This window comes from Salmo trutta, chromosome 33, assembly GCF_901001165.1.
Source record: "Salmo trutta chromosome 33, fSalTru1.1, whole genome shotgun sequence".
In the NCBI taxonomy this organism is placed as follows: domain Eukaryota; kingdom Metazoa; phylum Chordata; class Actinopteri; order Salmoniformes; family Salmonidae; genus Salmo; species Salmo trutta.
In genome coordinates this window covers 35,885,602-35,901,742 of record NC_042989.1, presented here as the reverse complement: position 1 = coordinate 35,901,742, position 16,141 = coordinate 35,885,602, and the positions used below count along the sequence as shown (strand labels likewise).

Here is a 16,141-nt window from a genome sequence, read left to right as displayed (position 1 = left end):
CTGACTAAACCCTGCTGTAGGCTACCTACCAATGGAGATGGAGGTGATGTGTTTGTTTTCCTCGGCTGCCAGGTCCCGGACCAGGCCGCTGGCGTCGTACCCGGGTACGGAGCACATCAGAACAGGGGTACTGGGTTTCACCTAGGCGGGTAGGAGAACAAGTAGTCGTTTCATGAGGAGATGAGCAGTTGTAATACACAATGCTACGCAGAACAGTGACCCTTAAAAACATACTGTAAAAATAACACACTATATCTGAGATGATTGTCGATTCAGGGACTTCTGTACCATAGATATGAAATGACTACAATGGTAGATTCTATTTCTATGCTCTTACCTCGCTCTCCACGATGTTGCCCAGGTCAAGCGGCTGCTCGATGATGGCCATGAAGGTGTCTCCCAGGACCTTAGATACAAAGATGTGGGCCATGGCCAGCATGCGGTCCGGACGGAAGGCTTGGATCAGGAGCAGCTGGTGCACTGCCTGACCGATGGAGGCTGTCGAGGACAGACAAAGTACATTTTTGACATTGACTACATTGCAGTCGGGACGGCACAGAATCACTGTAGCACTCTTTACCGCCACCACTGAACCACAAACACTCAAACTACCCATTTCCTCTACATTCATTTTGTATTTTTAATGCACATTCTATCAAGAGCATAATTAGGATCTCGATAATGCATAGCAGCCTCTTTAAACCCCATGGGTTCCCATGCTTCCCCAATGTAAATCGGATTGAAATACTCACTTGACTGTTTCTCCTCTGTCCACAGGTAGGGCACGGACAGCTCAGGGGAGTTGCTCTCAATCCACATGAAGAATTGCTGCAATGATAAAAAAAAAAAGCCATGTCAACCTCAAATGACAACTTACATTTTCCCTTCTTACTCTCTTTTCTTCTAAAAATAAATTGTAATTCTCTTCTGCTTAACAAACGGTTTAGTAAAGAGTCGGTTTAACAAACGGTTTAGTAAAGAGTCGGTTTAACAAACGGTTTAGTAAAGAGCCGGTTTAACAAACGGTTTAGTAAAGAGCCGGTTTAACAAACGGTTTAGTAAAGAGCCGGTTTAACAAACGGTTTAGTAAAGAGCCGGTTTAACAAACGGTTTAGTAAAGAGCCGGTTTAACAAACGGTTTAGTAAAGAGCCGGTTTAACAAACGGTTTAGTAAAGAGCCGGTTTAACAAACGGTTTAGTAAAGAGCCGGTTTAACAAACGGTTTAGTAAAGAGCCGGTTTAACAAACGGTTTAGTAAAGAGCCGGTTTAACAAACGGTTTAGTAAGAGCCGGTTTAACAAACGGTTTAGTAAAGAGCCGGTTTAACAAACGGTTTAGTAAAGAGCCGGTTTAACAAACGGTTTAGTAAAGAGCCGGTTTAACAAACGGTTTAGTAAAGAGCCGGTTTAACAAACGGTTTAGTAAAGAGCCGGTTTAACAACGGCTTAGTAAAGAGCCGGTTTCACAAACGGCTTAGTAAAGAGCCGGTTTCACAAACGGCTTAGTAAAGAGCCGGTTTAACCTGTCTGGGCTAGGGGGCAGTATTGAGAATTTTGGAAAAATATGTTCCCATTTTTAACTGCCTCCTACACCAACTCAGAAGCTAGAATATGCATATTATTGTTCAGGTTTGGATAGAAAACACTCTGAATTTTCTAAAACTGTTTGAATGGTGTCTGTGAGTATAACAGAACTCCTATGGCAGGCAAAAACCTGACAAGGTTTCAAGCAGGAAGTACCCTGTCTGACAAGGAGTCGTGCGTCTTGCATCTTTTTATTGAAAAGTAAGGATCTTAGCTGTAACGTGACAATTCCCAGGGCTCCAATAGGCTCTCAGAGCCCGCGAAATAACTGAAGGTTTACGAGGGAGCCTCAGGTTGAAACATATTATCGCCTTTTGTAAGTGGATGCTCCGAGGACCTTTGAATGATGCGCGTGCATGAGTCGCTTCTGAGGAGAAATTTTATTCGGCTGTTTAGGCTCAATGCATACTCCCGGTCGGAATATTATCACTTCTCTACGACATAAATGGCATAAAAATTGGTTTTAAACAGCGGTTGACATGCTTCGAAGTACGGTAATGGAATATTTAGACATTTTTGACACGCCAATGCGCCATGCGCGAAACCGGGAAGAAGCATTCTAGAACTCACGAACAAAACGTCGCTGTTTGGATATAACGATGGATTATTTGGGACCAAACCAACATTTGTTATTGAAGTAGAAGTCCTGGCAGTGTATTCTGATGAAGAACAAGCAAGGTAAGAACATTTTTCTTATAGGAAATGTGATTTTGGTGGATGCTGACCTGGGTGGGTATCTAAATAGCTAGCCCTGTAATGCCGGGCTATGTACTTAGATTATTGCAAAATGTGCTTCATCCGAAAAGCTATTTTAAAATCGGACATATCGAGTGCATAGAGGAGTAATGTATCTATAATTCTTAAAATAATTGTTATGCTTTTTGTGAACGTTTATCGTGAGTAATTTAGCAAACTGTTAGTAAATTCAACGGAAGTTTGCCGGGGGTTATGCGTTTTCTGAACGTCACATGCTAATGCAAAAAGCTGTTTTTTGATATAAATATGAACTTGATTGAACAGACATGCATGTATTGTATAACACAATGTCCTAGGTGTGTCATCTGATGAAGATCATCAAAGGTTAGTGCTGCATTTAGCTGTGGTTTGGGTTTATGTGACATGATATGCTAGCTTGAAAAATGGCTGTCTGATTTTTTCTGGCTGGGCACTCTGCTGACATAATCTAATGTTTTGCTTTCGTTGTAAAGCCTTTTTGAAATCGGACAGTGGGGTTAGATTAACGAGATTCTTGTCTTTAAATAGCTGTAAAATAGTCATATGTTTGAGAAATTGAAGTAATAGTATTTCTAACGATTCAAAAATCGCGCCACTGGAATATCAGTAGCTGTTACGTAGGTGGGACGAAATCGTCCCACATACCCCAGACAGGTTAACAAACGGCTTAGTAAAGAGCCGGTTTAACAAACGGTTTAGTAAAGAGCCGGTTTAACAAACGGTTTAGTAAAGAGCCGGTTTAACAAACGGTTTAGTAAAGAGCCGGTTTAACAAACGGTTTAGTAAAGAGCCGGTTTAACAAACGGTTTAGTAAAGAGCCGGTTTAACAAACGGTTTAGTAAAGAGCTTCACATTGCAAAAGTCATTTTCTTCCCCTTCCTTCCCTCCCCTCAAAGTTTCTCACCTCATCAGCCTCCACCTTAGAGACCAGGTCCTTGAAGGCGGGGAGACGGCTGAGAATGATCATGGCCTCACACTGCTCCGTGGTCAGGCCCTTCACCTTGGGCACCGCTGTACCCTTCAGCACCATCTCCGCACCACGCAGGAAGTGCTGGAACTCCGCGTCGTAGGACGGCTCGCTGAGGGCAACAGGAAATGGTTATCAATAAGATGCAGGGGCAACGCCACACTGTCCACACTAGTATACCTCAATACATTGCAGTAGTGTAGATTTTGGAACTGAACCATGGACCTTACTTATCCTTCACATAATAACCAGGAATGTGTAGAAAGTTCAATACCTTGTCATTCCTTTCAGGTTGATCCTGGCTAAGAGCATGGCGAAGGTGATGTGATCCTGGTTACACATGCCTCTGGCCACTCTGTTGAACGCCCCCTGAAATGACACAATGGGAATGGTGATTTTATACTAGAAAACCTTTAAACAAAAACCCATTGACTTGAGATCTTTGAAGAAAAACTCCAGTTCTAGATGTTCTAGAAGCTGTTCTAGATGTGAGGTTTTTAGATATTCTAGGTTCTAGTGGGTGTTTGAGATGTGCGGTTACCTGGAAGAGGTCCTTGGTGATGTGGGTGAGGCGCTGGGTGTGGTCGCTAACGCTCTTGAGGTTAGCGTTCTCGTACAGCACCGTGTGGTAGATATCCAGGAAGAAGTGCAGCGAGTACTGGTACAGGAAGTGCATCTGGAGACGGACAGGAAGTCATCAACACAGCAGGCTGGACCGGTTCGGTACAGTACTAGAAGGTTTTTAAGAGGGTCACCACCATAGAAACAAAACTAGAAGAGACTTGCATATCAGAAGTCAGATCCATATGAGAGTTTCATTCACATGAACTCAGGTTCGGGATATATTCATCATTTAATGCAAGAGGCTGTCTGCACACGGGATAATCTTTATAAGAGATAGCAGTGTGTGTACCTGGTTCAGGGCCTCCATGGTGAAGTAGATGGAGCTACAGGCCGAAGAGAGGGACAGGTACTGCTGCGACACCGCCTCCACCTCAGCCATCACAATGTCAGTCTCCTCCACCTTCCTGGTCACCTCCGCCGCCTCCTTCTTCAAGTTCTCCAGGGTGGTGATGATGGTGTCGTCGTCCAGGATACGACCCTTGACCTCGTTCAGGGCCTGCAGCAGGGACTTCTCCAGTTGGCGCAGACGCACCTGGAACTCACCTGGTGTAGGGAGGGAGGGTTAATGCTTCCATATTTGAAGGATAAAATAGGACTAAAAGTAGAGAGTAGATACTTTTGTGTGCATTGCATATCAGCAGTCAGATCCGTATACGAGTTTCATTCACATGAAATCAGGTTCTGGATAGATTCCTCATCTAATGCAAGAGACTGTCGGCACACGGAATGAGACTTGCGCAAGCGAGCGTCTCACCTTGCAGTTTGAGGAGGTCGGAACGCTTCTCGTCCACGTCGGGCCTCTCGGCCTTCAGCACCTCGTTGAGACACTGGCTCTGCAGACTGCTGCGGGTCACTGTGAAGTTCACAAAGGTCACACGAGAACACAAGTCTGGAGGGAACTCCACTGTGGGGTCGCGTGTGGAGAGGAAGATGACGAAGGATGGCGACAAGTCAATATCCTGGTCGCCAAGGGTGATGAGCACGCGTCCACCGGTCCTGCGCACCTCTCTGTTGAGCACCGGGTTCAGGATGGGGTCGTAGCTCTCTACATCCTGGGGGAGACGTCGTTACATATTACCATTAGGTACATGGAAGCTAAATGGTTTCTCCAATTGAACAAAGGTTGGATAGCCCAACAGTAATCTTGGAACCCAGAACCAAATGTGGCATTCGCTAGCTAGCTACTGGACCTAACATTTACGTTAAAGCTTATGTTAAATATAGTAACATTTATGTTACCATTCTCAAGGGAGATTATATTTTACAGCAGCAGCAGAGGACTACCTCCCAATGTGTTCAGATTAAAAGCATGTGTTACATGCTATTGTAGAGGTACACATGGTCTGGAACATGCTGGATCGACCGAGAAGTCTGTTCTGACCTGCACAAGCAGAGGGTTTCCGAAACGTAGGGCGCTCTCCAGATTCTTCCGGAAGGCGTCATCCAGGAAGCTGGTCCTGGTGATCTTGCGGTCCTTGTACTCGTTCATGATGAACTCTGTGGCCTGGCCGGACGGGTCGATGATCAGTGGATACCTGGGAAAGGTTGTATTTTTTCTGTATTAGAATCTCATTTAGCCCAAAGAAATTGACAGCTTTCCTGAAGTCTTTAATAAAACAGTCTATCCATCACACTCTTGGATGCACCGTGGAACTAGGATAAGCATTCATTATACAAACATTTCCATGGTGAAGTTTTGTATCTTCCGACAGGATCCTCGGTGAAACGTTTAGCCTTCCATACAGGTTTATGATAGACCTATCATCCTCTACCACTCTGTGTTGGTCATTTAGGACACTTCAACTCCTAGACGTGGGGGAAAATAAGGGGATGATGGATGATATTGTGATACGGATGGACACACTCACCTGTTGAACCTCTTGAGCATGATGGCGTTCTCAGTGCAGAGATCATCTGCCGGGAGGGAGTTAGCCTGCCAGCGCAGCCTCTCGTCCGCATTGGACAGGTACTCAGTCCTGGCGATGTCCGTACGGAACTAGTGGGAGAGACAGATCTGCTTAGCCATACAAAATGGAGTCTAGAACATTTACATAGAAAGAATACGGCCTTGAGTTACAGATGACTGCCAGAGTAAGCGTAAAAGTCTGGGTTTCGAACTTGGGTTGTCCATGCGACTCAAAACAGTTAGCCGTCTGAACTAAAGCCTAGGAAATAGCTATGGGAGCCAACACAATCTCCAGCAAGGTCATTTATCATTAGGGTCAGTATTTTTAACCCTCATCCTGTGATTTGACATGGAAAAACTCATGATGTCAACTAAAGCCTAGTGCTGAGAACTACCCCCGTTACATGAGCCACTGATCAACCCACTCCCCCCCAGTACCTGGATGTTAGCCTGCTGCAGGTGACCTACACCCCCCCAGTACCTGGATGTTAGGCTGCTGCAGGTGACCTACACCCCCCCAGTACCTGGATGTTAGGCTGCTGCAGGTGACCTACACCCCCCCCCCCCCCCCAGTACCTGGATGTTAGGCTGCTGCAGGTGACCTACACCCCCCCCCCCCCAGTACCTGGATGTTAGGCTGCTGCAGGTGACCTACACCCCCCCCCCCCAGTACCTGGATGTTAGGCTGCTGCAGGTGACCTACACCCCCCCCCCCAGTACCTGGATGTTAGGCTGCTGCAGGTGACCTACACCCCCCCCAGTACCTGGATATTAGGCTGCTGCAGGTGACCTACACCCCCCCCCCCCCCCCCCAGTACCTGGATGTTAGGCTGCTGCAGGTGACCTACACCCCCCCCCCCCCCAAGTACCTGGATGTTAGGCTGCTGCAGGTGACCTACACCCCCCCCCCCCCAGTACCTGGATGTTAGGCTGCTGCAGGTGACCTACACCCCCCCCCCCCCAGTACCTGGATGTTAGGCTGCTGCAGGTGACCTACACCCCCCCCCCCCAGTACCTGGATGTTAGGCTGCTGCAGGTGACCTACACCCCCCCCAGTACCTGGATATTAGGCTGCTGCAGGTGACCTACACCCCCCCAGTACCTGGATGTTAGCCTGCTGCAGGTGACCTACACCCCCCCAGTACCTGGATGTTAGGCTGCTGCAGGTGACCTACACCCCCCCCAGTACCTGGATGTTAGGCTGCTGCAGGTGACCTACACCCCCCCAGTACCTGGATGTTAGCCTGCTGCAGGTGACCTACACCCCCCCAGTACCTGGATGTTAGGCTGCTGCAGGTGACCTACACCCCCCCAGTACCTGGATGTTAGCCTGCTGCAGGTGACCTACACCCCCCCAGTACCTGGATGTTAGGCTGCTGCAGGTGACCTACACCCCCCCAGTACCTGGATGTTAGCCTGCTGCAGGTGGTGCGACCAGGTAGTGAAGAGGTTCTGCCTCATCTGCTGCTCGAAGTAGCCTGCGTAGGCGATGAAGGCTGCGGACAGCAGGCAGTCCCCGGCGATGGTAGCCATCTGGTTCTTGAACGTCTCGCTGGACTTCTCCCAGCGCTCGCTCTCGGCAGACAGGCTCTTGAGCAGGGCTGTGCTGCGGTTCACCTGCACTCACAGAAGACGGTCGGATTTAACAATGAGAACAATGATGGATTGGATTGATACAGCACTTTTCCACTTAGTCTTCAATTGCTTTACATTGGAATGGAGTTTTAAACTGAAGACTCATCCCATTGGGCAACATTCTATTGTCAAGTCTAGGGCATTGACTTTCAGAATGTTCATAGTGGAGATGCAACGCCTTTTTCTTTTCTAAGAAACACTATTTGCTTTAAAACGCATTTCCTAAATCTCTTGCTAATTCTTAAGGTTATGGAGATGGTAAAACGGTTTAGTTTATTGGGAATGGTTGTTTTATGGGTGGATGGACTTCCCTACCTTTGCCTCGACGGCGGCCAGATCTGCCTTAATGGCCTGGGCCTCAGAGATGAGCACGGCGTACTCCTCCTTGTAACGGGCGATGCTGGACTCCAGGTCATGGATCATCTGCTCCACCTCCTCGGCCTTGGACTTGTTGTCCATGGCATCGTCCTCCAGCTTCTGCAGCTCGTTCCTCAGCGGCTCCACGCGCTTCAACATGTCAGCGTAGTTCAGCTAGAAGAGATGGGTCAATATAATTGCAGGCTATAACTGCAGGTTTTTACACATGGTAAGGAAGAATTTACTACTGGCACTCATTAGACATTACGTGAATCTCAAATCTTTCCTCTCCAAATGCATTGGAAGATCCAAGAATCCTCGTCTATGACATTCTCCTCCAATGAGTTTTGAGAGGGAGACGAGGATAGAGGATGCAAGGAATCGAGGAAAGACTTTAGATTCACCCTTAAACCGTTCCCAGTATAAAGATCAGTGGGTGGTGGTTTCCTTACCTGAGCGATGGCCCATTTGACCATAGGGCCACAGGCCAGGGAGGCCCTGTTGACCATCTCGTAGTTGAAGTTGGGGTTGGACATGTAGTTCTTCTTCATCTTCTCACGGATTGACTCACTGCATTTACAATAAGAGGACACAGGGTTAGGACAGAGCAACAGGCAATTGTATAAAAATGTCAAATGAATTAAAATTGCGAGTAGGGTATCCAGAAATGATCATGATGAAATTATGTACGAAAAGGGGTGGTGTGCAAGGAAGCAAAAATAATAATAAAAAAAAAAGACTTATTGGTTGTTACAGCTTTAAAAGGGAAATTTCACCAAAATATGACTGGGTTTGTTTTGATCGTGTTTCACATATATATTTGACCACAAAGGTCGGTGGGTCTTGGTTTCACGCGCTCAACGATACACCCAATGACAACATCCGGTGTATTGAATGAGATCTAAAAAGGCATTTCACGAAGCCTCTATGTTATACCGATCACACTACACATCTGTGTGTAGATATGGTTGTCCTTGTTTGACAGAGCCATTAGATGTCTTTTCAGCGATGCTCCTATTGGCCGATTCACTGAAAAACTACCGCTTGGTGTGGGGGGGGGGGGGGGGTGCTTCCTGCTCTGGCCCCGCTGTGCATCGTGCATTCGCTATAAATGCCGGAGTGGTGGTACACTTGGAGCAGATGAATACACAGGAAGTTGAAAACTTCCTGATTCTACCGGTGAAAATAAAATACACTTGTTGTAGCTTGTGCTGGGATTTTTTTTTGATAGATGGATGACAAAACCTAATGTTGTTAACATAGTAATGACCATGACAGAGCTAGGGGTGAAATTGCCCTTCAACTGGAAAATTGCATTCTATGACTTAGGAATCATTTTGAAATGTTTCATCTAAATGGATACAGATCGTAGTGACTGATTTCAGACGAACTGTATGGCTACCAACTACGGTTAGAAAACATATCTAGCCAACTGCTGGACATCTTAACTTGATTCAATGAGCATAATCATGCCAAGATTGGTCTACTATCAATAAATCAGTACATTACTTTTTATTCTGATTTCTCAAGACAACCAATTGGCAATTAACAATAATGCAGTAAATCACAACTGCGTGAGGAAGATTGAGATCAGATTAATATAAAAAATGGATAAGCACAGTACCTCATGTCCTCTGAGACAAAGTTGACTATGTTGGTGATGAAATTGTCCCTGACAATAACTTGTCTGATCTTTTTCCAGTCATTAGTCTCCTCGCCCAGCAGTAAGCAGATAGACTCTAAGGCCAGCTTAACCGTGGGAGGGGGGTTGGTCATGGCACGCACTTCAACAAGATGGTGACGCTTAATAGAGCTGACGGCTGGGGAGGGATGGATGGGGGGAGGGAAAAAGAGGGGGGGGGGCCACTCTTTAGGAACCATGCAGGACAGAAGGGGTGGGAGGAGGGGGGGTTTGACAGCAGCAGGGTTGGAAGAGGGGGGACAAAGGGACTGTGTTTCAGGGCAGAGGTGTTTAGGGATTTGAACTCCATTGAAGAAAAAGGCCATTTTGGATCTCTTAAAACTTGCTAGCAGGAATGAGTCTTGCTCTAGATTTTACTGCAGAAGTGCCAAAACATGTCGGCAGCTCAGACCAAACCGCTCTGTAATTGGTTCAATCAAATGTCAAATCACACAACTCCTCTCTGCCATTGAAAAAAAAAAATCACAGACACCCCTTCACTCGGTCACGCAAACCCCACCGCCGCAATCTTCCCCCTCCAACAAAACACTCATGGTCACCTGATCTCATCGGCAGAAAAGTTAACAATGGTGGGGATGAAGTTCTCCCTCATTATGATGGAGCGGATCTGCTTCCAGTCTGTGGTGCTCTCCCCCAGGAGAAGGCAGATGGACTCCAGGGCCAGCTTGACCGCCCCCGGCGGGTTGGCCATGGAACGCACCTCCACCAGATGCTGCTTCTTAATGGACTTAACGGCTAACCCCAGCCAGAGGGGAGGCACAAGAGGACGGGGAGGAGAATCAACAGCAAAGAGGGAAAGCGAGAAGAAAAGCAGAGAAGTTAGAATAAGAAGAGAGATATCCATCTCGTACAAGGAGACAGCGGAAGAGAGGACAATAAAGAACCTAAGTTGAACTTGGAAAGAAACAAAGAAATCTGCTCAAAAAGAGCAATGTTGTTTCTATCAGCTGGGCATCTCATAATGTAAACTTGTTGTTTCTATCGGCTGGGCATCTCATAATGTAAACTTGTTGTTTCTATCAGCTGGGCATCTCATAATGTAAACTTGTTGTTTCTATCAGCTGGGCATCTCATAATGTAAACTTGTTGTTTCTATCAGCTGGGCATCTCATAATGTAAACTTGTTGTTTCTATCAGCTGGGCATCTCATAATGTAAACTTGGGGATGTAATCATTCAACAGCAGCAGTGACATTGCAAATATGAACCCTCCCAAAACAACACTGCTTGTTAAATAGATCAGTCTATGCCTCTAAGCTGATTTTGCAACAACGTCTAAAGCAGCCATCAGAAGTGTAAGGAAATGAAAAACAAAATAAAACAGAAGGGAGACGTACCATTCTGGGCCTCAATAACAGCGGGCTCCACCTGATCCAGGTCTACCTTGACACTCAGCTGTTTGTCTTTGATCTTCTCCTGTTGCTTGTACACAGACTCCTGGATTTCCTGACTCATCACCTAGAAATCCCAATGGAAAAACACACAGGTCTAATACAACCACCATCTACTTCCACAGAGGTTAGTATACAGCAGAGACGTGAAAGTCCCGGCCTGGGAGCCACATCAGGACCTGATCTGCTTATTTCTTGGCCCAGCGGGACGGAATTGTCCGACCCCTGGTATACAGTGAAGTAGTTCCTCCATCTCACCTTCTTCTTCTCAGCCTCCTGCTGGTCTTTGACCATCTTTTTCAGCTTGTCGTTGGCATCCGCGTTCTTCACCTCCAGCTCCTGGCTCTTGATCCTCAGGTCGTGACGCAGCTCCTCCACCTATGGATGAAGATACAGACTGTGGTATCAAACAACTGGAACGGACAATAAAAATCCACCAAACAGATCTACCATAATCTTGAAACACTGAGCCAAATTGTGCGTCTGCAAGCTAGCTAGCTCTATCCACGTCTAATGTTTGACAGGAAAGACCACTATGGAAGGAAGCGTCACCTGGTCCACAGTCTCCTTGATTTTCCTCAGGCCCACGTTGAGATGCATCTGCTGCTCCTCCAGCTCGCTGCGCTTCTCGTTGAACAGGTCGGCGTAGTGGTTGATGAAGTCCAGGTAGTGGCGCGGGGTGATAGCCATGGTGCGCCCGCCACGCTTAGACAGCCGGCTGTTAGCCTGAGGAGGAAGAACGCCATCGTAAGCAAATGTGAGAACCATTTTACCGTCATATGATCGACAGATCTGGTTTAAAATGTTGTCCCAATCTCAAATCATACCTCTAAGCCCACTTGTGGAGATCTGAGAGGAATTGACAGGTATAATCAAGCCTCTTGATAGGCTAGGTGGAAGTTTCACTATATTGCTTACACCAATCAAATCCTCTCAGATCTCCACAAGTGCATAGGCCCGGTATTTCTATTCTTTCAAATACTTTAAGCGTTTGATTGAGCCTACCTGGAGTGCCAGATTGGCTGTTTTTGCACTATTCCATTGCACTAGGCAAGCTCAGCTGAGGTATTTGAAAAAAAAAAAAAGACAATACAATTTAAACCCAGGTCTGATTACCAAAGCGTGAGTCTTACCTGGTGCAGTGTCTGGTGGACAAACACGCAGCCGTTGACGATGGCCTCACGGTGAGATGGTGGCTGGGGCAGCTTGTCGTACACCACCGGCATGTAGTCAGGCACCTTGTAGTTGGGTTTCTCCAGGTCCAGTTTGATGGTGAACTCTTTGCCCACTTGGTAGAGGGCCTCAGTTGACCAGTCTCCAAACCAATTCAACACACACCTGTGGAAGGGAAGAGAGAAAGAGTTATGAGAGACCAACACAGATACTGCAGTGGAAGGTTACAATCATGACAGATCTGAAAACGACTGGGGGGGAATTGAGTGCAGTGTGTCTTGTCTATCCAAAAGGGATCCCAAAGAATCAATTCAATAACAAAAAATATGTTTTTCTAAGAGTTCAGAATCAGCCACTCTTAGTGACCAGGTGTAAATGTGTTCAATGGAAATATTTTAGTGGGTTTAGAGTCAGCTACTAGGGTAAGTCCAGCGTCACTGTACTGTAGGCTGGGCGTAAAATTAACACCTGCCAAATGCGGTAGATTTAGGTATTGGCGGGTAAGAATGCATTTCATCAGCCATGTAGGTGGGTGGTCAATTTGCAGGGCTCTACAGGGGGTACAAAATAAATATTTAGTACATAAAGTCATTTGCTAGTTGGGATTTATATAAATGTTGCAGTAGCTGTATTTCTGCTGTTTCATAGCTGCTGATCGCACAAATAAATACAAAATCTATATCCCACCTCGCACAGCAACAAGGCCTGGCTGGGGCGCTTTGTGCTGATAGATTCATTTTTGGAGCCGCTGAGCGATAGCGAAGAGATGCGGGGGTCTACTAGTCAGATCCAAAATCCCGGCCACGTGGCATGACTCCAGTGGCCCCGTTACCACGGTAACCTCCCCCCCTTAAAGTGGCAGCTGAACATTTTGCCTCATTTGATATTTTGGTTAATAAAAGACTCAGGTCACAAAAAAATGTAATGAAATTGAGCAATTTATCACATTACTTCTTACTAATAAATTTTTGGTGTTAGACTCATTAAGCATGGTCATCTGTTTTTTTTTGTGTTTGTTAATTATGGCAAAACAACATTACGGCTGGTAAAAAATCTAAGTGGCTGGTAGATTTTTTTCCATCTATCTGCCACAGTGGCTGGTGGACCAAAAAGTAAATTTTAGGCCTTGACTGCAGGTGTGGATATAGGAGGCCCCCACCTGTTGAAGAGGGCAGGGGAGGTGGCGGCGCGGTCCTTCAGGCCCTCAGATGAAGGGTTCATGGTGAAGACCACATGTAGGTTTCTGATGACCTGGCTGGTAAACCACTTGTAGAGCTCCTCGTGTGTGTCCAGCATCATGCCCTCCTTCTGGGCGCCCTCCTTACACTGGGTCATCAAGGCGGCGTACTCGTCACCCTCAAACAGACCTGGCACCTGGACAGGGACACATGTTAGAGAATATATACACACACACACACACACACACACACACAAAAAAAGTATACGGACATAGTGGAGTCGGCTATTTCAGCCACACCTGTTGCTGACTGGTGTATAAAAATCGAGTACACAGCCATGCGATGTCCATAGACAAACATTGGCAGTAGAAAGACCTTACTGAAGAGCTCAGTGACTTTCAACTTGGCACCGTCATAGGATGCCAGCTTTCCAACAAATCAATTCAGAAAATGTCTGCCCTGCTAGAGCTGCCCTGGTCAACTGTACGTGCTGTTATTGTCAAGTTGAAACGTCTACGAGCAACAACGGCTCAGCCTCAAAGTGGTAGGCCACACAAGCTCACAGAACAGGACCACCGAGTGCTGAAGCGCGTGTAAAAATACTCTGTCCTCGGTTACAACACTCACTACTGAGTTCCAAACTGCCTCTGGAAGCAACGTCAGCACAACAGCTGTTAGTCAGGAGCTTCATGAAATGGGTTTCCATTTCAGCTGACGCTGGTGTAAAGCTCGCCGCCATTGGACTTACATTCTCTGGCGCTCTCACGCATCACCATCTGGCAGGAGAACGCTACCTGCCCCAATTCATAGTGCCAACTGTAAAGTTTGGTGTTGGAGGAATAATGGTCTGGGGCTGTTTTTCATGGTCCGGGCTAGGCCCCTTAGTTCCAGTGAAGGGAAATCTTAACGCTACAGCATACAATCAAATTCTAGACGATTCTGTGCTTCCAACTTTTTGGAACAGTTTGGGGAAGGCCCTTTCCTGTTTCAGCATGACAATGCCCCCATGCCTTAAGCAAAGTCCATACAGAAATGGTTTGTTGAGATCGGTTAGAAAGAACTTGACTGGCCTGCACAGAGCCCTGACCTCAACCCCATGAAACACCTTTGGAATGAATTGGAACGCCGACTGAAAGCCAGAACTTATGGCCCAACATCAGTGCACAACCTCACTTACGCTCTTGTGGCTGAATGGAAGTCCCTGCAGCAATGTTCCAACATCTAGTGGAAAGCCTATAACGGTGGAGGCTGTTATAGCAGCAAAGAGGGGACCAACTCCATATTAATGCCCATGACTTTGGACTGAGATGTTCGACGAGCATGTGTCCACATAACTTTGGTCATGTATATAGGAACTTGAGGGTATGGTATTTCCTACCAACAACTTTCTTAATAGCAGTATCTAGGACCAATGGAAGAGGCGACAGGGGATATCTGTTTAAAGTGACTACTTTCTCCTTGTCCCTTCTTCTCCTCTGAGCTGACAAGATAGGTAAAAGCAATATGATCTTGATTTGGCCTTCACCCCATCCTGTCTCTTCAAACAGAGGAACGGAGACTGTTCTATTTTTGAGTATTAAAGTGTAAGCTTGGGTTGGCGGTCTCTACCTCTCCGTTGGCCAGCAGGGTGTTCATGCGCTCCAGGAATCCAGAGTCCAGGACGTTGGACTCGTCCATGATGAAGGCGATCTTCTCGTTCTTGCACCCGGAGCGACGTAGCACCGTCCGCAGGTCCTCGTCAAAGTCGTCACCCGTGTACCTCCTGTGGACCTGGACATCACAATGCAGTCAGCACCTCATTCAACCACTCAACTCATTACAACCTACATATTGACTTATTCCAATTTACATCCGATGGATTCCACACAGACATAACAAACACTTCTGAAACACTACTTTTCCCACCCATAATATTTGTCGTATTGTGTCGAGATGACGATTCAGATAGCTTTAAAATGGTCATTCGAAAGGAACAGAGTTAGATTTACAGTTAGCCATTACCGCTGGACTTTTCTTTACTAACCTTGATCTGATAGACACTCAGGCCGTTCATCCAGGCCACAAAGCGTGACAGGGTAGTCTTTCCTGCTCCACTGACTCCAATCAGGAGGAGATGACCCTGGGGTTGTCGGAAGATTCTGGAAAGGACATGAATTGGCCATTTTAACAATGTCAAGTAAGGAGTCATATCAAAAACCTCAAGTGTATCCACATGCTAAATTTCACAATGTGAAGCAGAGAAGTATTTTTTTATTTACCGGTCGATTCGGAGGACATGGTCCAGAACCTCGTTGAAGAGCACCAGCGGCACGTCCAGCTCCTCCTCGTAGAAGACCCTCAGACGGGCCTTGACGTAGTCTCTCAGCTCCTCCTGTTCCACTGGGATATAATCCTGAGGATGGGGACAGACAGCCATTAACACAACAACTAAAAAACATCTTTCATTCAACCTACACAAGCCATGGTTGTCAATTTCTTGGCTCTACATTGACGGTGGGTATGTCTATATGGTAGTTAGGTGATGTTGCAACATATGCCGATACACAGAATTAAACAGAACCGTATTATATTGCATCTCAAATCAAAATCCCATTTTATTGGTCACATACACGTGTTTAGCAGATGTTATTGCAGGTGTAGCGAAATGGACAGTGCAGTAATATATATCGAAAAAAATACTTATATTGCGTCTGTATAAACAGAACCGTAATATATTGCTTCTATGGGCAGGAAGCTCACCTTAGAGAGCCAGTTGCTGTAGAGGATAGGCCTGTTGAGGGCCTTTTCACGGTCAATGTTGGGGAAGTGCTTGAGGGCCACCATGTCAATGTTTTCGTCTGTCCAGCGCCTCTCCTCATCCTCCACCAACCTGTGCATGGGAGAGAATAGTT

General features: G+C 46.5%; 1 protein-coding gene and 2 non-coding genes across 4 annotated transcripts in view; all 3 read right to left on the bottom strand.

Annotated features, from left to right (window-relative positions):
- Positions 1–16,141, bottom strand: part of dync1h1 (dynein, cytoplasmic 1, heavy chain 1) — a 53,678-nt gene that overhangs the window by 7,088 nt on the left and 30,449 nt on the right. Inside the window, exons 42-64 of one of the 2 annotated variants that reach the window (XM_029730754.1) lie at positions 15,990–16,119; positions 15,509–15,642; positions 15,274–15,388; positions 14,859–15,020; positions 13,232–13,446; positions 12,033–12,237; positions 11,452–11,625; positions 11,158–11,277; positions 10,846–10,966; positions 10,049–10,244; positions 8,260–8,377; positions 7,766–7,981; positions 7,220–7,432; positions 5,778–5,905; positions 5,291–5,444; positions 4,664–4,961; positions 4,199–4,452; positions 3,827–3,961; positions 3,560–3,654; positions 3,223–3,397; positions 753–828; positions 338–498; positions 30–141 (exon numbers count right to left, since the gene is read on the bottom strand). In XM_029730754.1, coding sequence (XP_029586614.1) covers positions 30–141; positions 338–498; positions 753–828; positions 3,223–3,397; positions 3,560–3,654; positions 3,827–3,961; positions 4,199–4,452; positions 4,664–4,961; positions 5,291–5,444; positions 5,778–5,905; positions 7,220–7,432; positions 7,766–7,981; positions 8,260–8,377; positions 10,049–10,244; positions 10,846–10,966; positions 11,158–11,277; positions 11,452–11,625; positions 12,033–12,237; positions 13,232–13,446; positions 14,859–15,020; positions 15,274–15,388; positions 15,509–15,642; positions 15,990–16,119 — 3,707 coding nt within the window. Of the gene's footprint in view, positions 1–29; positions 142–337; positions 499–752; positions 829–3,222; positions 3,398–3,559; positions 3,655–3,826; positions 3,962–4,198; positions 4,453–4,663; positions 4,962–5,290; positions 5,445–5,777; positions 5,906–7,219; positions 7,433–7,765; positions 7,982–8,259; positions 8,378–9,431; positions 9,628–10,048; positions 10,245–10,845; positions 10,967–11,157; positions 11,278–11,451; positions 11,626–12,032; positions 12,238–13,231; positions 13,447–14,858; positions 15,021–15,273; positions 15,389–15,508; positions 15,643–15,989; positions 16,120–16,141 lie in introns of both variants that reach the window. The other variant, XM_029730756.1, reaches the window with a different exon arrangement.
- Positions 4,072–4,143, bottom strand: LOC115173067 (small nucleolar RNA SNORD50). Its single transcript, XR_003871562.1, has one exon. It is a non-coding gene; the product is annotated as a small nucleolar RNA SNORD50 (small nucleolar RNA).
- Positions 4,541–4,612, bottom strand: LOC115173061 (small nucleolar RNA SNORD50). Its single transcript, XR_003871557.1, has one exon. It is a non-coding gene; the product is annotated as a small nucleolar RNA SNORD50 (small nucleolar RNA).